General features: G+C 37.0%; 1 protein-coding gene across 50 annotated transcripts in view; it reads left to right on the forward strand.

The window, feature by feature from the left end:
• PTPRD (protein tyrosine phosphatase receptor type D) overlaps positions 1-23,675 on the forward strand; it is a 1,187,501-nt gene that overhangs the window by 1,022,406 nt on the left and 141,420 nt on the right. For all 50 annotated transcript variants that reach the window (XM_042012906.1, XM_042012907.1, XM_042012909.1 and 47 more), the window contains one exon: positions 22,443-22,631. In XM_042012906.1, the coding sequence (XP_041868840.1) occupies positions 22,443-22,631 (189 nt within the window). The remainder of the gene's footprint in view (positions 1-22,442; positions 22,632-23,675) is intronic.

Consider the following 23,675-nt stretch of genomic DNA (forward strand, 5'->3'; position numbering starts at 1 on the left):
TCTGTAGAGAATAATACTGTCTCATCAGCTTTCATATATTTATCTAATCTTTCAATCAATAAATACTGTATTTGTATTACAATAGCTTTCTATGTGTCCAATCAAAATTGAAGTACCATTGTGCTGGATGCTCTACAAGTCTGTATGGTGATACTGTTCTTGCCACAAAACCTTAACAATGGAATAGATAGAAGCTGCTGGAGAAGATGCAGCTATTAATCCAGATATGAAACACTTGCTGCATATAAACATCCAGTTTCATGGCCCAGAAAGCATTATATGACATCAGAATTGAAATCAACTTGTCCTGACCACTGAGTTGCTCACATTGTTATGTGCTATTACAAGTACTCGTTAACACAATGCAAAAGCAATTATCTAAATGAAAGTAAATCCCCAGACTAAAAAAGTAAATTCATGAGACCCTTTCAAAGGTTGATTTAAAAGATTTGGGGGTGAGGAGGGGAAAGTTGGTGTCAGCTACAGATACATTAGGGATGTGCATATTTTGATTCAAAATCACAGAATATCCTGAAACATCAAAATGCAAATGTAGGGCCTGTTTATGCAGATAAATCACATTCATCAATGACAATTCCTGAATCTAGCCAGGCCTCTGCAGTTTGGTGAAGTATTTACCATTTATTGCCCATATTTGAATCTTTTTTACATATAGTACAACTAAGTAAATACTGATTATGTTGCACCTTTTCTTAATATGTACATATATACACACACTTCCCTGAATTAAATTAGACTTGGTAAGAAGACCATATTTCCTCACTTAAGGTACTTTTTGATGTTGCTTATGCCTGGCTGAAAGACTCCATCATCCCACACCTGCCCTACTTTCATGCTCATCATGCTTCACCCGAACTGCTATTTATTATAACTATTTTCTAAGAGAGCTCTAACATTAATCTTCCAAGCTTGCACAATGAATTACTTCACTCAGGTGTTTCCTAAATTTTGTTCCTATTTTCTGAACTCTGTTTACCTTTTCAGCATCTTGCAATAAAAAAGAGATTTGATTTGGTATTCCCCGAGCAATACAGAAAGCAAATACGCTCTGTGACCTGATGATTTTCTGTTTAGGTGAAACACCCACTACTCCTTTTCTTTTGTTAAGAAAGTCCACTGTAAACCTTTATTTGACTTTCTTACCATTATTGTAACATGGATGATAATCCATGTGAAGATTTTGGTGTATTTTTTGTAATATAGCTTCTCATAGGAAAAATGGAAAAACAAATCTGTCCTGACAGATTTTTTTCAGGTCACCCATGGTTATGGAGGAACCTTGCAGTACTCCTTCTGCATATTTCCCTAACAGCTGCCATTTTATTTTCTCCTTTTCAGAAGCTAGAGACAGAAAATCTTTTTCACCTACTCAACAAAAAATGCAGACAAGTAATTTAAAATCTCCCATATAAAAATCAACTTGTAAAACCTTTTATGCAAATATGCAACAAAGTGTGTGGTCACCTTGTGAAGAGGTGAACCGTATTTTAAGTATTTTCACTGTGAATACCAAAATACTTTATTTTCATTGTTACTGACAAAACATTCTAATTTTATAGTAGATGCTAAATTTTATAGCAAACTCTACTTTTATAGTAGATTCTTTACATTAACATCCCTTCTCTCTGTATTGTGTCTATCAGTGTAGCCACTGATTCAGGATTGAATTTTAATGTCTCACAACCTCTTAAAACAGATGATTGTAAAACACGATACACAGTTAGCTTTCAACTAACTTCAACTAACTTTCAGCATTTTCAAACTTAAAAATCATGATCACTATTGTGAGTAGTGATATCAGCTTGAAACATAGTAAGGATAAAATCAGAATGTGCTTAAATTTAATCATATAGGGGGATGTAATGATTCTGATTTAATTCACAAAGTCTGCTAAAGAATCTACAGAGGATGAATAATACTGATAATTAAAGATGAAGAGAATTTCTCACTAAAGATATAATCAGTGAGGTTAAATGTGCTGAGCTAAACACTGCACAGACATTGTAATAAATTTCTTCAGTTTTGAAATACTGTGTTATAAAATTGGAAGCATATTGCCGATTAATTTTTCGTGCATGGGGTAATATATAAAGGGAAGGAAAACTGTAACACTGGCCTGTTTTATTTATTCTTGTGAATATGTTTGTTTCCTGCTTTCTTATGCTCAAAATTGCAGTCCTCAACAACATTAGATTCTTTTCTAAATTAATGAAAACTTTGGATTATTTTTGTTCTCTTTTCAGAAGGATGAGAAGCACCATACTGTGTTCTGTAGAGGATTTTGGTTAGAAGATGTTTTATTATACAGATTTGTATGTATATAGAAAAAAATCCAGTGACACAGCCATCAAAACAGGATCTTCAGTATAAAGTCTGAAACTCTGACCCTTAAAATCCTTAGAATTCAGGTCAGAGTTTTTCTACTGAAATTCCTTCAAAAGCAAGAATGAGATATTACTGGAGAATAAAGGCATGTATTAAACTTAACTAAAAGATTGGAGATATTTAAGAAATTTGCAAAGTCAATCTTGGGCAGTTCACCTCCTTCCCCAGCAGAGATGTTTTTCCTACACCCAGCAAGGAAGCAAAACATTGATTCTGTAGCCAGACCACAAGACATACGTACTTCTTTTGAGCAGTAAGCTATTGGCATCATCAAAGTGAAATTTTATTACCTTTGACCATGTGGATGTAGGGCTACTTCTGAAATCCATATGCCAAAAAGTTTATGGTAAATTGGCAGCATGAGTTACTGAAACACATTTTCTAACAACTCTGAGAATGGGTAACTTATTTCCAGATTGGTGGTGTGGTATCCAATTGAGTGAATTGTCAAGAACAGTAGAGGATTTTAGAGCAGTTGAACAGCGTGAGTTCCGGTATCTCAAGAGTTACCAAGCATTGAGAAGGATTCAGGGTGTGCTGAGAAATTCAAGGGTTCTTACTTTCCAATTGCATTGCCTTTAGTGGTCAGTGTCTATGTCTGGGTACAAATTGAGGTGCTTCAGCCCTTCTGTCCTTTGATATTTTGAAAGAGAATATTGTTGAGAGATATTGAGTGGTGATTTGAGTGAAAACCCTGGGCAGAACAGATTTAGTCCATGTGTATGGGTAACAATTACACAAAGAACATGGAACCATTTTTTGTGAAAGACCAGCTGGCTCTGAAAATGAACTGCAGAGCTGCTTGCTAGATTCTAAGAGCATTCCATAGTGCACGACCTGTCTTTTGCTACAAATTGAGATTGTGTTGCAGAATTGTACCCACTGTTTTTAAACTTATATCAGAGTATGATTCATTCTTGGTCATTTGCTTATTAAAATAGTATTTTCTCATGGATATTGGACTTTAAAACAGTCCCATAGAAGTCTACAGAGCTTCTAAAAATGCTACTTAGTATGAGTCAGAAATACAGAAGCAGACATCCTTGTCTCAGACCCATGCTGTTGAGAAACTCAAATTATCTTGTATAATCTGAATATTTCTTCCCAAACCCAGCATCGTTCAGTGACTTGTTCCTTACTTGTATCACAACAGCAGAACACATGAAGCTGATATGTATTTAAGTTTGAGTGTCCTTGTTGTGTGCCTCATAAAGAAGCCTCTTCTTTCTAATACATGCATTCACTACAAAATGTACAATCAGTCCTTCCTTCCAGTATTCTTCATTAAAACATAGACGTGAAATATTGACTCTCTGAAGGCAGCTTCAAGTGTTACGTGTTTCTAGGACAAGATTTTTACTTTCTATGGGTTTTTTTAAAATCTGTCATACGGTTTTAAGAATAACCTGTTTCTCAGTGGAAATGATAAAAAAAGGTAAAATGAATTAGCCATTAGCCAAAATGAATTACTAACATTCTAAAAGTATTTACTAAGGCCTCTGTAGAGTCCTCTATAGGACTTTAGAGTATTTTATGCATTTCTTTATTCTAGTCATATGTGGGTTTCAAGTTCACAAGCTGGAATCCATGCCTAGATGTATCCAAATATTTATTTTATATATATATATATATATATTTAATATTTTGCATATCCCACAAGATTTGATGCTCACTTGAGTGAAAATGAAGTTAAGAAACAATTCTAGAAATGGTAGGATAGGATTTATGGAAATTTTTCATTTCTGGGACTCAACAGCATTACAAAGTTGTTCATTAATAATCCCTGAAATAAAATGTGACTGCTTGGCACTTACTAGTTTCATTGATGTACAAAAAGAAATATAAACTATCTCTTGCTCTTAATATTCTAGTGTGAGCTAGATTTTTTTTTGAAGTGAATAAAAAAACCCAGAATAAAATATGGCATTACTCAATCTGGAAAGCATGAAATGACTGTTAATATCTGTGGAGTGATTATTGCGTTCGCTGCTCAGAAAGAAACTGAGGCTTGTTTTCCAGTTTTAAGTACCACAAATGTCTTCATCACATTTAAATTTTGGAGTTTGCATGCAGATGTGATCATTATGCTGTTTTGAGTCTGAGCACAAGTGTCTCACATTCATAGTCATATTGCAGATGTTACATCTCTAGCATTTCTTCTTTCAGAAGTGCATTCTAAAATTCTTCTGGGAGTTTTAGCCACAGTCTTCTACCCTGTGTGTTGTAGTAGGCTGGCACACTCTCACCAAATTGTGAGTGAACTTAGCTGTCCCTTTACCTATGAAGAGCATCTTACAAAAGGCAGAAAGCAGCAAGTTACCATGTTTGTTTTCTGTACCTACATCTTGCAAAGCAGTACACACTCAAACATCTCTTAAACAACTTCAGATGTGGGAGTTTCATCAAAAGTGGTAGGATAAGAATTGGAAAATTAAATTGTCACACTCAGAAATAATATTGTTACAACCAAATCTCATTCACTGGTCTTCTAGTACTCAGTGCTGCAAGTAGAGTGGTTATCTGATGTGATAAAGCAATACCAGAGCTGGGACAGCTGTCATCTTGGAGATAAAGCAATCTGTCCACACCATAACTTCATAACCTGCAATAAAATCTTCCTAAATTTTAAATTCCTCTGGTGTTAGCCACAGGCAGTGCATGGACTGACTTCAGACGCTTCACTAGAGCACTCTGGCATAAAGTGTGTGCCAGCACTGTGTAGCCGAATGGGAGGCATACTGCACTGGCGCTGTTTGTACCAGCTCTGCCTTACAGGCGCCGTGACTCTAGGCAACTAACCAAAGCCTAGAGTATGAGTAATTTAAATTGAGTTTAACAACAGGAGGGGAACAAGGAGTTAACTTTGCAGCTAAAATGAAAGGAGTGCTTTAAATTCTTATCTTTGATTTTGGGAGATTGACAAGTAGTTACAACTCTCTAGGGAGGTGGTTTTGAGCAGAAGACTAAACACTGGCTGAAAGACTTCTCTTCTGAAAGAAAATTGGGAGGGAAAGAAGAAGGAAAAAAGGTTGTAAAAGGTACTTGTCTCTAGAGTCAAAATACCAGGAAGACCAAAGCTTAAAACTCAGTAAGTATCTTCTGAGCATTCATCTCCATAGTCTTAAAGAAATAACCATAGCTTGTTACACTACTGGTAGCAAAAAATACAGAAAGGCAAACCAGAACCTTACTACAATAACATAAATTTATGTGCAGATGGAATAACGGAAATCCTTTAAAATACTAAGGATATAGTAAAATAAAATCAAAATAAAATGAATGTCTCTGTTCAACACTTCTAATAATACTAATAAAGGTGCTATTCAATTTCTAGATCATTCTGTGGGGTACTGTCCTGGTTTTGCCTGCAATACATGTGCTAAATATGAATTCTAGGTTTTATAGCATCTATTCTTTTTCTTACTTCTTTTCCTGTTAATTAGTATTATATACACATAAAGAGAAAAGAAAACATACATGTTTTATTGTAGTAATTATTAAACAAACATCTCATACTGACTGAGAATGTAGTTGTTTCGTTACTTCCCTACAACCTCCAGCTGTGAGCTTTCAGTCTTATAAACTCTAAATAGTAAGCCTATCAACATGTGGCTGCTACAACAAGTGGTAGTGGTAATTGGTAATTTTACCATTTAGCTAATACTCAGTACTTTGGTACAGTGCTAGAAGCTCAGTGCTTTTTGCCTCAGCATACTATTGCAGTCTAAAACACAGTTATTAGCCATGAGTGGTGATAAAATCCTGTGCGACTTTTAATCAATTACTGCATGTGTGTATGCTAGTTCACCTGCATTGCCAAAATAGCAACTTAGAAATTAGTTTTTGCTGTTTTATCTTGGTTTTCTAGTAACTAATTTTCAGTGTTGCTTGCATAAAAAGACTGCCTGTTCAGGCCCTAAGAAGTTTGATGGCTAGTGATAAGAACAAATGCTAAGTGGCTTCCTTGTTCTTTCCATGATATAAGAAAATAATAATTTATTTCTCTGCAATGCTGTGTTTGCTTAGCATAAGACCTATTCCTAATATCATGGTAAAATTAAGTATTCTTAATGATACATGTCTAAATTTTTACTTTACTCAGCATAAAATCTAAACAGTACTTTATGAATCTAAGGCAGATGACAAGCAATGTGCATGCAAGTTGACTTCACTTACAGAGACAGAAAATGTAATATTTGTCATGTGTGTGGGAAAATTTGTAAATGATCTCGTTTGCTTTGGAGTAGGAAGAGAACATGCAATGCAATAACTTATGAAGTAAAATGGCAATGAATTTAGAAAATGTGACAGTTGTTTTGGCAACATGTAAGTTTTACATTTAAGCATGTAAATAGTTCCATTACAGTTTCCTCAGTGAGCATACTCAGTATCTTTAAGCTAGAAAAATTACGTAATGAAAAACTTTTAAAGCCATTGGAAGACAATCAAGAAATAATTTTCTGCATATGATTATTTTGAACAGAATACCTCGATTTAAGAAATATGGAGGGTTTTTTCCATAATTTTTACTATTATGTGATGTTACAGAATGTTGAAAATGGATTTTGAGTGATCTTTTTCAATGTGCAGTGGTTTGAATATTACCAAGTACTGTAGAAAATAAGAAATTAATTATGAAATTTTTAAAAATCTACTCTAATTTTATGGAGTTATAAAGATCAAATTGTACCCATTTTTTGCTATAATGAATAAGTCTGCTTTCTGAAACACTTTGCAAAATCGTGTTACATAAATAATACTTTTTTTTTCCACCTTAATTGGAAAGAGCTTCTATCCCATAATGAAAAAGATAGGAAAGAGTAAGATCTCAGAAGCCTTTTATAGCTAATCCAACGTACTCAGAAGAAATCACATAATTTACACTGTTACACATTGGCCTCGCATATGTTGTGTGTCAGTTAATTTAGCATTACTACAAGTTTTCCTGATATATAACAGATACACACAGTTTCCTGACACAGAATCATTAGAAAAATAGTCCTCAAAGCTGCAGGCGGTGTATCCTAATTTTTAAACCCTTGATAGTTTCTGATGTCCTACAATAAGTTTGAAACAGGAAGCAGTAACTTACAGCTGATAGTTGGTTGCATTTTTGATTTTCATGTAGAATAAGATATTTTCTAAGGAATTTTTATCTTCTTTCCGGGAATAAAATACTTAGTGTCCAAATTTAAGCACAAAATAAGAGTGCTATGTGTGGTAGTCATTAAGTTTTCGGAAGTATTTTTTTATATTTTTATCTTGAGAAAGGTGTTTCTGTTGAGCTTCTTTAAAACTGATAGAAACATTTAAGTATGCTTGTTGTCAGTCTTTGAAGGCTTCAGCAGGACATTATCTTGCAAGAACATTGTTTTGTTTCTCTTTTGAATAATGAAGTTAGTAATAGAAGCTCACATAGTCTCACTTCCTGTCTGAGCTGCTAAGCATGATCAGCAACACCCATGGAGATTTGTGAGGTACTTGCTGATAGTTTCCAAGATCTTTCGGACATTTTAGTGCAGAGGGAGATTTTCAGTGTGTTCAGGCAAGAACCTCGTCATGTTTCTGCAGCTGTCATCTCCATGATGCTGACTTTCGTGCAAAGCCAGCTGCTAAATGACAAAGAGAATTAGAAACTTTTGGCCTAACTGATAATAGAAAAAGATTTTTTTCTCTTGCTTTGTAGAAGCATAGACATTTTAGGACCAAAATTCAAGAGGTTGTTTTTTTCTCAAAGCTCTTGCTCGTGGTCTTTGAAGTTGTTACCAGGTTTTTAAAGGACAGTAAGATGTTAAGGTGGAGCTTTGGAGATAACGGTGTTTATGGAGATAACCTGCAATAGGTCATGAAGGCTTAAATGTGTCATATTAAAGGTTAAAAATCAGAAAGGATCAGCATCGGGATGCATCAAAATAAATAGTTTAGACAAAACTTTTCCAGAAGCACAATATTTCAAGCAAGAACACACACACAAAAAGCTCTCTATATATTAGCAAGATATTTTCCTCATATGCCAGAGGAGATGGAAGCAACAGAAAAGGCAAAAACAACTAACCTTTCCTTTTAGAATCCATCTTACATTTCAGTTAATGGAATAGCTTGTTGTATCACTTACTCAAAGTAGGTGCCATAATAAAATAAAACCAGAATGTTATTTAGCATGCACAGATTGATTTTTAAGTTTTTTTCAGGTACAAAACATTGGAATACTGAAATACTTTTGTATGGTCTGAGATTTATTGCTATGTATTTGTTTAGTGGTAGAAATTACTTCTCAATTACTGTAACATCTGACCTGTTCCCAATTGCTTCTAAAGGCTACATATAATAATCTTCATGTCTACCTCTCCAGCCTACAGGAAAAATAGTTCAATCTCTTTTCTCAAAAAGAAATGAGTTTTGTATTGTCGTAAAATGGATGACAGATGTTACTACTAATAAGTCCAAAGAGAAACAGTTCCATTGTTGAAATCATATATAGCCCTGGCCCTCTCAGTCAATTGCTTGCATTGCTTCTGTAGCATAGGGCCTTTCCCTAAGTTTTAATCCACCACTGGACGGATTCACATCTTCTGTTACCTGTAGGAACCCAGAGTGCCGAGAATATTTCTCTGCCTGTTTTTAAGGGTTCTTACCCCCTGAACAACACTGTTTTAGCTTCAGACCTTGGAAAAAATTACCAACATTCAGACAACAACTAGAAAATACAGTGGTGTGAATTAGGTGATAGACTACTATGTAAGATTGTCACAGGGTGAAAAATTCAGAGGTTTTGGGCTTCTCTTTGTAGTAAATAGATAAGAGTAAAAAATATCAAAATGGAGGATTGTTGTTGTTCTCTAAACCTTCTTCTCCTTCTTCTACTACTCCATATTCTGCAGTAAAAGTAGTTTGGGATGATTGGATAGAAAATTCCGCAGTTCCTAGTTGTGTTACTGAATAATTGGTAGGAAAGTGAAAATAATGTACGTTTTTAGCAACTATTGGTTAAAATATCTTTAAAAGGCTATGTAAATCTTGATTGGGGGCTCCCTCACTCCTGCTTTTCTGTGCTCCATACTGTACCTGGGTCACGCTAGTGGCTCTGTTCCTCTGATAAGACTTAATAAACAACTGGAAGCATTGAAACTCAAGGAAAAGTCTCGGTTTATCTTTGAAACTCCTTGCAAGGACTTTCAGCAAATTCTCTCCTATCATGAGGGACTTGATTTATGGCACGGTTCAGTGTCAGTTACCAAGCATTGTGTTTTCTTCTTTTGTACCTTCTTCATGCAATTTACCTGTTAAGTCTGTTGACAAAGTTGGTGTGGAGGTTTTTTGTGGTTACACTGATTTTGATGTGCTTGACATATACAATGCTATGCTAAGCTTACTCTGTCACACTATGTCTGCTCAAAGGCAGGAACTGGCTCTCTGCAGCTGTTTGACTTCATTAACTATTCTTCACAAAACAGTTTGTGATGAATTTGCAAGTAACTGACATAACATGAAACTTTCTTCTATTCTTTCTATGTTGCACTTCCTCCACCCACCTCCCGCCCCACCTGACATGATGACTCTTGGCCCTTCTGGCAATCACACTGGACTATTCAAACATTATCCCAGCCTTCATTTAGGTCAGTGACTTCCAGCTACACAGAACATCTGCTTTTTATGTCCACACTAGTGAAGTATTCCACTGGAGCTTAAACATCACTGGGTTTTGTTAACTAATTATCATTTTCAGTTGCAGAAATTTCTTCTACAAAAAATTAAAACAAACTAAAACAAAATTAACAAGAAACAACCAAGGCTCAGTATTTAAAAAGATCAGTAGTCATTGATGATCTTTGATCGGATGTATAGAAGTTGGTGAGAAAATAACCTTAAACAGAAACTGTGAAAACAAAAAGCTTGCCTATACTATACATAAAATCAGTTTAATGTTTACTATGCAAATGTTTAAAAATATTATGGACCACATTTTTATTTATAACTTAAATATAATCACCCAGACTGTAGACTAATAAATTTCAATTTATACTACCCATTGTGGATTTTGATTTCATTACCTTTTTCAGAGGTAGCACTGAATTTCATAATTATTTAAAATAATGAAAAAGTAGTTAAAATAATTATGATGCGGTTAGAGGTGTGAACCTTGATCGCAGCACGTAAAGGAGTTTTTTAAAAAAAACACTTTTTAACATCCTATGTTCCTATGCCCAGCCAAGATGCTATTTGAAATTACTGACAATATAATTTGTGGTGGAATCAGTCAAGTAAGTTGCAGCAAGAGTTATAGCAAAGCTGAGTAAATCTGGTATTGTTCTATGTTCAACATCTTATGAATGAATTCCCACATCACTCCTCATTTACAGTTCCATGAGAAATACTAGCTGCTGTTGCTAGACAAATGTGAAAGTGTCATGTTTAAAGTAATCTCTCTCCTTCGGTCTTCCAGAGAGCCTGCTTGAGTATGCTCCATTCAGCTCACAGGGATTCACAATACCTCTTTCAAGGCCATGTGAATATTATTGTGAAAAATGTGTTGGAGGAGCACAGGACAGGAGCAAGTTCCCTGTAGATGAGAGCGAGCGCTGCCTTGCATCATGTCTGTGCAAGCTCAAGGCAGGGCCTCTGCCATGCTTCAGAGAATGCTTCAGAGCGTGTTGAGCATTTTCTTCCACACAATAACTCAGAGTACAGACATTATCTATCACCTCTAATAGCAGCACCCCCTATTATATCGCGAAGCATGTTCAATCACAGACTATTTCCACTTCATCTTAGGGCAGCAGAAAAATTTCAGGTAGGACTCAAAGTCACAGGCCACAGACAGTTCTAAACATTGGATCTGGGGGACAAAATGAACCTTTGACATCATGAATCTTTTGAGTCTTTACAAGATGAAAACCTTGAAATGTTGACTGCCTTAGCCACATGTATACTATAAAGTGTTAATATGAAGTTCTGTGTGACTCCATGCTCATTAGAGGTTTTTTATCAGCAGTGGTTATTGAACTTGCCAGAGGACTATGAAAAGCGGTATTTTAAGCAATTTGTGTCCTCTGCTAGAGAGAAAGCCCTTCTGTATCATTCCAGAACAGAAGTCAGTGGTGTTTTCCCCCTGCAGCATCCTCGTCTGGACAAAGAACTCCTTTTAAGTGGTGAAGCTCACCCCAAACAAAAAAAGAAATTCATACCTACTCCCTTCTCTTCTTTTTCCTACACCTGTTCTTCTCTGCTGACAGATCCCTCTTAGAAGATAGGCATCTTCTCAGTATCTGTGAGAGAAAGGGAATGTTGCCAAAGGTGATGACACACACAAGTAGTGAGAGGGATTCCTCCTTCATATTCGAGCATATGAAGAGTGAAGTCTAGAGCACACCCATTCCCTGCATAGCCAAGCAATCAGAGAAGAGCTGCACCATCTACCCATAAAGGAACTACTTTCTTTCTTCTGTTAAAGGTTCATACAAGTTAAAAGATGCCATGTGTTTTAATATTTACCAGCACTTCAGATTCTGTCTTTTGCTTATAAATACTAGGAGTACATGATACAAGGCATTGTTTTTTGTCTTACATCTTCCAGCGTTTTCTTATTTGATAGACACATGTTCATAGTGGAGGAAGGACTTAAAACAAGAAAAAAACCCATAAAAATGGGAAGCTACTGTGTCTATTGCTTTCTTACAATCACCTATCTGTAATCATGTAAGCATTTATGGATGTTGTAAGCATGCTGTTCAGACCAATGAAGATGAATGCTGCATTGGATGTAGAAAAATGGTTCATATTTTGTATGAGTAACATTAGTACAACACTGAGTAGTACTGAATTTCAAGGGATATCTTCTTTGTCTACGTTTTTCCCGAGTTCCTTTTCTGTGCTGACAACATATCTCTTTTTTCTCCATCTCTTCAGCAATAATAGGACTTTTACTGAGTTTTTTCATACTTAGGTTTGCTATTTATTGAAATGATACAGTAACATTCACATTGTTACATCTGTAGGGGTGCATTGTTGTGCTGGGCACTAGAAAAGCAGTTGAAATGCATAGACACTATACAGTTTAATTCACTGCACCAAAAGTGCTTTCAACATCCTGAATGAAACACCGCATGTTAGAACTCAAGGGATACAATTTCATAACCCTTATTCCTCATTTTCTTCCTTTAAGAAGCCAAACAGTAGGTCTTTTGGGGCACCTTTCTAACCACTTACCAAAGTGAAAATAGTCTTTTTCTCTTTCTAAAATGTACAAGTTTAATGCTGATCTAGAAATGCAGAAAATAGTGTTGTTCTCCTTTAAAAACAATACTTCAACAAAGTTAATGGTTTTGACAAGTTCCTTTGTCAGGTTCTTAAATTCTGCAGCTGTGACATTAATGCAGTTAGTATAGTGTATAGTTGAAAGTTTGGGCTACAGAGTATATAGGCTGAATTAAAAAACATTGAGGAAGGTCATGGCATTGAGGGAACAATTCCTTGAAAGCTGTGTAACATCAGTAACAGAAATGGCCATGAGGAGGTAGGAGGGAGATGCAGACTATAAGGTCTGAAAACTCTGACTGCTCTTATTTCCTCTTCTCTCTCTTGCTTGTTTGAAAGCAAGAAAACAAGATGCTTCTGCCCCATTCTCAAACTGAGATGTTGGAACTTGGTTGCGATGATTTATTGCTTTATACTTAAGAGTGAGTATGAGGTAACTACTTATAGAAAGTGTCATATGTAGTTACTGGTATAAATAGCTTAACACAGGGTACTAATGAGTAGAAGGGAGAGGAAGAAAAGGAAAAGAATGCTTTTATATGTTCTGGACCAGTCAGTATATTCAGGCTGCTAACATGAAAAGTGTGCTCTGGTGTACATATGAACCTCCTGCTCATCTCATTATTTACCTCACCATAAAGCTGTATGTGATGTGAAAAAGTAAAGCTTAAAGCAAAGACTGCCTGCGTTACGCTGCTGTTGTACTTTCCCCTTTATTTTTCAAACAAAAGTAAGGAGGATATAAAAGCACAAATATTAGTATGTTTAAAATATTGACTAGATAGAGCAAGTGTGCTTTTTTGTATTCCTAATCTTGATTCTTGGCAAGCCCCAATTTAACCCCGATTTAGTGTAATCTAAATCCTAACCCTGTCTGGAAACAAAGCCTTAGATCAGAAATGGTAATCATGGAAATTCATATTGCCACCCTTTGCAGTCCTCTTGTCTTTTATTCACCAGTGCAAAATATATAGTATTTTCTTTGTGAATATTTGTGTATGGAAATATGTGGGATGCTGTATCCTCTTTGTTTCAGGAGTTTAGCATTTATTTTCCTAAGTGTGTGATACCCTGCACTTAAAACACCACATTCTCTGCCTTCATTTCATTATCTCAGACTCTGAGTCCTCTCCTTGTGTTAGATAAGGAACATCTGGTAGGGATGCTTGGATTCCCTACCTTTTCTTTTTTCTTTTTTTTAGGACACAGCTTTTTTGTATTTCCTGTTAAAGTCCAAATAAACAGAACAGACTGACATCCAAAAGTTCAATTGTAACCAAATTTGGGCACATTGATGTTCAGATTATATGCTCTGCTCTAAGCTACGAAACTCCTGTGTACAAATCTGAGAATAAACCCTTATTTTGAGGCTTGTGTTTCTATATGAGTGATGACTCTACAGATGTTAATTCTTGTTGTTCAGAATGTCATTGTTGAAGCAGAGTGAGGGGTATTTCATTGTTCATGTGAATGAGATAGGTCATTTTGGGAAAAGCTTGCTGTGTGCAGTCTAATTTTGCAGATTTTGAGAACTGCTGAAAGGTGCAAATTCCTTTTTCCATTTTCATGTCCTTATGAAGATATCTAATTTCAAACGCTCAGCGCACTCATTTGTTAAAACAGAGAACTTATTTAAAGCTAAATGCTAATAACAATGAGTTAACTGACTTAATGCAATGTGAAATTGCTGCTTCAATATTCATACAAATGATAATTCAGTATAAGTGGCTCTATGTTCTGTTATATAGACATTACTTTGCAATTTGCAGGGTAATTGCATACAGAGCTACTAAACAAATTTGTTTTCTTTTGTATTAAAAGTGCTTTGCACATCTCTTCAGTCTCTTCAGTATATGAAGGTATTTTGAAATGTGTGGGTTTTGATGGGATGGTATGGACAGCTGTTCTTATGTTTGATTTTTACTGATCATCTTATCAATGTCTAATTCACTTTTGTGGTAAAATTGTATGAAATTAAAGAGAACTCCCAACCAATGCCGAGGTCTATTATTCTAGGGTAGCCATTACCCTGGCTTTACTGATGTACAGGACCACGAAGAAAAGGTATCCATCTCTATATAGCAACTTTGAACAAAGGATCCCACAAAATAATTTATTGTGTGCTCATAATTACTTCTATTTGCCAAAATTTGCCTTGTAAAATGTTTCAATATGAATAATGTTTATGAACTGGCACTTCTCTGATGCTTTATATCTTTTAAATCCAATTTAATTTTTATGTATAATTAGAATTGGCTCTAGTTTTATTTTTCAATTCCTTTATATGCATAGTTCTTCAATAATAGCACAGAATATCAACTTCACTGCAAAATGGTGATTTTCGTTCCTCCCCTAGTCCCTTTGATTTTACTGTTCTCAATCCTGCATTCAGTTCAGTAGGAAGAAGAATGATTTTGAATAATACGGTCATGATGTCAAAACAGTGCAAATTATATGCTGCTGCCATCTGGAATAGTGAAAATAAAAGCTTTATTTACACTGTTCTTTGAAATAATAAACTTTATTGTGGCAGTTTATCTTCAGTATCTATAATGTATTCTGAGAATGCTCCATGTGTGCCTTTTTATTCTGTGAGCTACAGAATGACTAAAATTTGCCTGTGGCAAACCTATCTGTGAATCTTGAAATAGATTTACTTTCTTTTCTTCCCGAATAAAGTGGAGAACCACCTTCCATTGCACAGTAAGAATAATTGGTTCACATAAGCAGTATTTTTAAGAGGCACAGTCAAACACTCTGAATATGTATTTTAGTTAGGCAGATTATACATATTTAACTACAAGTCAATATTTTATTCTACATATGAATATGAACTCTAGATTCATATTCTGGAACCTGGGTGTTTCAATGGTGAAAATAGTTAATGTGAAATTAAATACTTAACAAACGTATTAGCCAGTTTTCTTGACAACTGTCTGGCCTTGAGCCCTGATGCTATTACCTTGCCTTTATACTCCATAACCCAAAACCCAAAAAAAAAAAAAAAAAAGTAATAACGATTTGCTTTGGATACTTCACATTTGTACTTCATATCCATATCATAGTAATGTCATCATATTGGACTGTAACTCAGAAGGCTATTCACACTATTCAGTCTTTCCTGTTAAAACATGATGGTGATTGCCAGAGTGATTCAGTAAGGTAGCTATGCAAAATTTAAGACTTCTAGCTAACACTCTTCTTGCTGCCAGTAGGGCCTACACATGATCTGAAAGTAACCTTTTACAGAAAAAGTAGCCAGAATGTTAAGAAGCTGTTGCACAAATCCTGGATAAATATCGCCATTTTCCTCTTTCTTTAGCTGTGTTGTATATAAGACATGCAGGTTTACCACATAGGATCAAAGCCATTGTACTGAAATCCTCTTCTTTCTTTGGCTCCAGCTTTTGTGTATGCGTAGTCTTGACAGTACACCTTCAAACATAGCTTGGGAAGTTCCTGAAATCTTATGAAATAATTATGTAATTTAAAAAAAAACAGATTGCTGCAGCACATTTTTTAAGATGAGAGGAAACAGAGTTGAGTGATGAGCAGAACAGGGTTTATAATATATAGTTGTGGCACAGCTATGCTTTTTTCTGTCAATACCACTTAAAAGTAAATATGGTTTGTTTGGTAGGGCATAATTTTAACTCATGGCTATTTTCAAGATACTACTCCATCAAAATTACTGTTCACACAAAAACACTGAGTTTGAGTCTCTACCCTAAATGCTGCTGCATTTATGAAGGCAAGCTCACCTCTAGGACAAATACAGCAGCACGTAAAATTACATATTTTACATTTGTTTTAGGTATAGTTATATTGAAATCTGAATGTAAAGGCTAATGTGCTTTTTCCAAACAAGTTTCTTGGAAGGGAAGCAGTTACTAAACTGGCAGCAAGGACATTGTTTACAGAACATGGAATCACAGAATCATGAAATGGCATGTGTTGGAAGGTACCTTAAAGATCATCTATTTCCAAACCCTCTGAAACAGACAGGGATACCTTCCACTAGAGCAGGTTGCTCAGAGCCCTATCCAACCTGAGCTTGAACACTTCCATGCCAGGTTCAATTCCAGCTTCACCTAGGCCTTCGTGACCTCATCCCTACACAACCATACTTCATCTCTCTACTCTTCTCAGGTCTCCGCCCATCCTAGCTTCAACTGCCTGTGCATTTGCTTCTTTCTCTTAAGTCTGTGCAGCAGTTCCCTACTCAGCCCTGCCATTCTCTTGCCTTCCTTGCCTAGCTTCTTGCTCCTGGGGATTGCCAGCTCTTGCACTCTGTGGAAGACTTCCTTAAACATCTGCCAGCTCTGTTCCACTCCCTTGTCCCTGAGAGAAGTCTCCCAGTGGATCCCACTGGTTATCTCCTTGAAGAGTTGGAAGTCTGCTTTCCTAAAGTTAAGGGGCATAACTTTGTTCCTCACCTGGCCCATATTCCTCAGGACTCCAAACTCCACCAATGCATGATTGCTGCAGCCCAGGCTCCCTCCAATCTTGATGTTCAGGATTAGCTCACTTACGCTGGTGCCCATAACATCCCGAATTTTATCCCCTGTGGGCTGCTGTCTATTCCCTGGCTCAAGAAGTTATCCCTCATGCTTTCCAAGAGTCTCCTGGCTTGCCTGCAGCTTTCTGTGCTGCTCTCCCAGCAGATTTTGGGATGGTTGAGGTGCCCCAGCAGGAAAAGAGCCTGCGAGCATGATGCCTCCTGTAGCTGGAACAAGAAGGCTTCATCAATAGGCTCCCTTTGATCAGGGTTCTGTACTTAAAACCATCCACAACGTTCCCTTTGTTGCCTCGGTCCCTGATTCTTACCCACAGGCTTTTGACCTGCTCATGGCTGTTCTTCAGAGACAGCTCTTCACACTCAGTCTACCTCCTGATGTAGAGGGCAAGCCCTCTGCCTCTCTCTTTCCTCACCTGTCTCTTCTGGAGAGCCTGTAGCCATCAACAGTCACACTTCAGTCACATCCCACCAAGTTTCAGTAATGGCAAGGTCACAACTTTCTAGTGGCACAGTGGCTTCCAGCTTCTGTTTGTTTTCCATTCTGTGTGCATTGGTGAGCAATGTCAAAAAAAATTGAATATACAGAGAGTTCAGAAATACTATGAACCATGATACTAAGCAAGGCAAGGTCATTTTGTAACATTCTCTCATAAGGACTCATCTTGTAACCTCTCTTTGTAATTGTCTTCTATGTTGTTCAGATTGTACACTAAAAAATAACTTTTGTGGAGTTTATGCAGCAGTTGGAAATTATATTAATGCAGTACTAAATGCACTCTTTTAATGCCAGTAATGAAATTCAGCACCTTTAAGACACCTAACAAATTCAAAGAATGTGCCCTATTTCTAAATCCCTTGTATCTGTCATCCTAAACAAAATACGTATTACATGTATAAGTCACTAAGCCACAAGGACAGAGGAATCTGACCTTTAATGGCCTCTCAAAATGACAGTACCAAATGGCTTTGAGAAGGTCACATCTGATTTAAATTGTTGATGAATTGCAAGCTAATTGACTAGAACTGAATATTACGTGGGAAGAGCAGAATATACTACAGTTTAGAGCCTAATGAGCATATTACTGATCAGTAAAAAATATTTTTCTTGCCACCTCACATGGAATTGTAGAGGTACCAATATATAAAAATTTTGTAATAGTTACTTTTCTCTTACTGTGGCTGAGATGCAGTTGTTCAATGATTTGATGCTCAGCTTTGTTTCATAGAGTGTTTGATGATCTGTCAAACCTGGTATCACTAAAGTGTAAAGACAGTTTTGTACAAATCATGAATAAACTTACAGAAAAAAGGTAATTAACATCTTAAAAATTAAATCCACTGTGATAAGCCCTCCAATTAGAGGTTTCATTATTTCCCTGGTCCATTTGATGTAGAATATCTGGGTTTATTGCCAAATACCTGAAAGCCAGGTTGGATACAAGCCACAACTGTCAAAAATATAAGAGTTCTGGGTATTTGAATGTTACATTGTGATGTTTCTCATGAAAATTTCATGAAGAGCGTTCATTCAAAGAGATTCTATGTGTAAGGCAGATGGATGGAATTAAATTGCCCTTATTAAAAATAAGAAAGGGAGGCTCTTTAGTACTCTATCCTATTAACGTTAAAGTTAGATTATCTTTGTTGTACACTTAGGTATTTGCAAAAGGGACTCTAGGGTTTTCTGTATAAGCCAAGTAGGAAAGGTCAGGTCATAAAAATCCTGTTCTGTGTCACAAGTCAGATCTTGTCAGCTAATGCCAAAGCAAAGACTTTGTGTTTATAAGCAGACGTGAAACATCGCTTTCTTTGGGAAGAGCCTATGGCTGGTGAATGATTTGACATTTATCAGCCGATTGGTAGAAATCCCAGTTCTGAAGAGTCACAGAAGCTTGCCAGAGAGTTGTGTTCACTGTACCAAGGCCCTGGGATGATCAGTGAATTAGGGGTGGAGATTATTTTTCCTCTGTTCTTCCAGTTGCAGGTAGTAACATTGAAAGAAGCAGATGGACCCACATGGTTTCATGACTAGTGTCATCACCAAAACATTGGTTTCTTTGATAATGGGACGGCCTACATGGCACTAGGCTTGCTGAATGCAGATGGGATTCAGTTCTCTCAAAGGGGGAAGAGGTTTTTTGATCAAGGGCTAGCAGGCCTTATTGGTAGGGCTTTAAATTAGATACAACAGGGGAGAGAGATATCATTAGGTTTAATAATGATAAGGTGTGGGACAACCTGCATTCCCACACATACTAGTTAGACAGCTGAGCCAGAAAGAGATGTTCACAGCCTAGAGAGGGTATGCAGGTCAGCAGCAGAGCACCTGAGGGACCAGCACCAAGACATTCCAGCCACACCACACAGAAAGTCAGCTTCATTGGGGAGCAACTTAAAACACTTTTGTGCTAACACATGCAGGATGGGGAATAAACAGGTGGTATTAGAGGTGTGTGGATGCCTGCAGGGCTATGGCCTTAATTGGCGTCATGGAAACACAGGGATGTCTCCAATGAATAGCATGTTGGAATGAAAGAATGCAGCCACTACACATCATATTTGAAAATTCATGGCAGTCCAGTGAAGTTCCCACTGACAGGAAAGGGGAAAACATGACCCCCCATTCTAAAAAGGGAATTAAGGAAGACCCAGACACTTGGTCTGCAGGCCAGACAATCTCACCTCAGTGCCTGGCAAGATCATGCAGCAGATCCTCTTGGTAACTGTGCTAAGAGACACTGAAAATCATGAGGTGATTGGTGACAGCCAACATGGCTTCACTAAAGGCAAATCATGCCTGACAAATTTGGTGACCTTCTACAATTGGGTTACAGCAGTGGTGGACGAGGAAGGACAGCAGAAATCATCTGTATGGATTTGTAGAAAGCATTTGACACTCTCCTAAACATCATCCTTGTCTCTAAACTGGAGAGGTGTGAATTTTGACAGGTGGACTGCTTGGTGGATAAGAAATGGGTTGGATGGTTGCACTCCTAGGGTTGCAGTCAACAGCTCAATGTCTAGTTAGAAAGTAGTGACAACTGGGGATCCTCAGGGATTTGTACTGGGACCACTGCTACTTGGCATCTTTGTCAGTAATATGGGCAGTGGGATTGAGTGCACCCTTAGCAAGTTTGCCAATGACACCAAGCTGTGTGGTGTGGTCAACACACTTAAGGACATGGATTGGACTTAGCAGGCTTGAGAGGTGGGCCCATGGGAACCTGAGGAAGTGCAACAAGGCCAAGTAAAAGGTTCTGTACCTGTGTTGGAGTAATTCCAAGCAAAAATACAGACTTAGTGGCAAATGAATCAAGACTTCCTCAGGGGAGAAAGACTGGGTTGTTTGTGGATGAAAAGTTTGATATGACCCTGCAATGTGCACTTGCAGCCCAGAAAGCCAGCCGCATCCTGGGCTTCATCAAAAGAGATGTGTCCAGGAGCTCAAGGGATATGCTTATACTCTCTTCTTTTTTTGTGAGACTCCCACCTGAAGTACCGCGTCCAGGTCTGGGGCCTCCAACACAAGAAAGACTTTGACCAGTTAGAATGAGTCCAGTGGAGAGCCACAAGTTGATCAGAGGTCTGGAATACCTCTTCTACAAAGAGAAGCTGAGAGAGTTGGAGCTGTTCAGACTGGAGAGGAAAAAGATCTGGAGGCCTTGTTAGGTTTTCCAGTACCTAAAGGGGGCTACAAAAAGGCTGGAGAGGGGCTTTTCAAAAGGGATAGGGAAAGGGAGATTTGCCTTTTCCTAGGCTGAAGGAGGGTAGGTTTTGATTAGATCTTAGGAAGAAAAGCTTTACTGTGAGGGTGGTGGGCACTGTAACAGATTGCTCAGAGAAATTGTGGATCCCCCATCCCTGAAGGTGTACAAGACCAGGTTGGATGTATCTCTGAGTAACTTGGTCTAGTGGAAGAGGTTCCTGTCCATGGCAAAGGGTTTGAAAGTAGATGACCTTTAAGGTCCTAAACTATTCTGTAATTTTATGGTTATCTATGTGCACTTATATTGCAAGCAATTAAGTAGCTTATGGGCAACATCACGCTCCAGGAACTGCAAAGATCCGTAGGCTGTACTTGCTTGCTATACATTTTTCAGAAAATTCTGAAGACTTATCTGACCTATTTGAAAATATGACACTTCTTAATGATGAGAGTTCATGTTGAACAATTTATCCTGTTAGTTTTATGCCCTAATCATTTGCATGTCAGTAATGACTAGTCGAGACATTTAATAACATGTGTCTTATAGTTAGTGTGGATCCTCTTTCTTTGATTATTTTTGATTTTCATTTTTGAATGGAAGTAATACTATTTTGCAATAAAAAGACTTTTGCCATTGTAATGGAAATGAGGAGCAAGATTGTGTATTTCAAACAGATTCTTTTAGCTGTGCTAACTTGATTTCTGAGAAATTTCCTGATCCTACTGTGCTTCCAGAGTTACTTGCTAGCAGGTGTCATATTATGAAGGGCAATGACTCTTGTACAGTATTTTTTAATATTTCAGTATTAGCCACACTAACGTGAGGATTTTTGGCCATATCTGAGTGTTTTAATAGACACTGTTGTATCTATTCAACATCATTATGAGTATCTTGCAACTTCAACTTTGCTATCCACATAGCTCCAGTATTTAGAATTTCTCAGCGTTTTGCAATCATACAATGCATTCATCCTCACAGCACTTCCCTGTAGCAGTAAAGCACTATATTGTCCATCTTACAGATGGAAAATCGAAGCACAGAGGCAGTAGATGTTAAGAGCAACAGCAGATAAGTAATAATGATAGAAGCAAGAAACACCACTTGGGTCTTCTGAGTCACTGGCCAGATCTTATACTGAATGATCACCCCTCCTTATATACTTCTCTTGTGTAAAGAGAAGGGGTTTTCCCTATTGTTGAAAGACATGGTAATTCAATATTTCACATAAAACAGTAAGGACTCTTGCAAGCAGGGTAACATCAGTGTTGTACGCTACCAAATTATGAGTTTAAGGTTGCCTGCTAAGTAGTGCATCTGTTCTGATTTCATAAGTATAAAGTTTGTAACCATTTTTTATGAACTTGTAACTTTGTATCAGTATTTTGATCAGTGTAAGTTAACCAAAAATGCTTCCTGGGTATCAGGTTTTTTCAATCAATTCCTTACGTACAAACAATTAGATGATCACTGAACGTTAAGCAGGATGGTGATTTGGGCTTTCATGCAGTGCTACACAACTAACATGAAATCCCTCAATTTATACATTTCTTTTTCAGAGGATCAAATCCCTCGAGGTTTTCCAACCATTGATATGGGCCCACAGCTGAAGGTGGTTGAACGAACTCGTACAGCTACCATGTTATGTGCAGCCAGTGGCAATCCTGATCCTGAAATAACTTGGTTCAAAGATTTCTTACCTGTTGACACAAGCAACAACAATGGCCGCATCAAGCAGCTACGCTCAGGTAGGGTCTTGTTACTGTTTCCACCGAAGCCCAGAGTTGTTCTCTCTCACTTTTTCTTTCTTTCCTTTCTCTTCCTTTTTTAAAAATTTTTATTTATAGGTAATAATTTCTCTTTCTCCTCTCCTTTTCTGTGTTACTGAGTGTGTTGTCCATGTCTGTGATGTTGTCATAGCTTTCTATAGAGTCTGTCTCTATGTGTTTTGCAGCTTCTGTTTACTCCACATTGCTCACTGCTGTGACTGTATTTTTTGATAATTTTTTTCTTTACTGCTTTTTGCAGTACTTGATGGATCCATTTTCTCCTCTTTCTTTCTTCTTTCCTTTTAATTTTTTTTAACAAATTTATTTCAACATTGGACTTCATTCAGAAATTGCAAGGAGTACCAATGGTTATATTCATCAAAACCAAAACCTGCATTAGACACTTCAATTAAAATCTAAAATGTGTTTTGTGCTGTCTTTTCCACATTTAACTTCACCAAAGATTAGCCAGTTTGGACACATCTTCTTTCCTCTCACAAATACATAAAGCACAGTACTTCTTCCCATGCAGATTTATACCTGAAAAAAAAAAGGAAAAGAAATCTTTGGGTAATCTGTGAAATAAAGTTGGGGTTTTTTTGCTGGCTGAGCATTTTTCCAACACATTTAGCCACAGTAGTGTGCGCCCACGCTAAAGCTTTATGAATCCTATATTTTCTGGATCTACAGAAGTCTGCTTTTGGTGTAGATTCCAGCTTTTGCTGCTCTCTCTCTCTCTTTGCCCCTTGCACCTCCCTAGCAGTTCTCTCACTCTCCTCCTGCCCTAGTTTATTCTTTTGCTCTCTTTAGACTAAAAACAGAAAAAAAACAAAAAAAACCCAAAATTTAAATTTATCAAGTTTAAAACTTATCCCAAAGTAAGATCATTGGGATATAATGAGCTTTTTCCTTTGACAATTGTAGTAGATATCGTTGTGGAATCTAAGTTGTTTAATCACCTGTCTTCCCAGAATTCTCAGCTTTTGACCTGTCCTGTGATGTTAAATCGTCTTGTTAACTGAC

This window comes from Corvus kubaryi, unplaced genomic scaffold, assembly GCF_017639235.1.
Source record: "Corvus kubaryi isolate FWS band 111438036 unplaced genomic scaffold, C.kubaryi_AGA036_p1.0 split1-37296, whole genome shotgun sequence".
Lineage (NCBI taxonomy): Eukaryota > Metazoa > Chordata > Aves > Passeriformes > Corvidae > Corvus > Corvus kubaryi.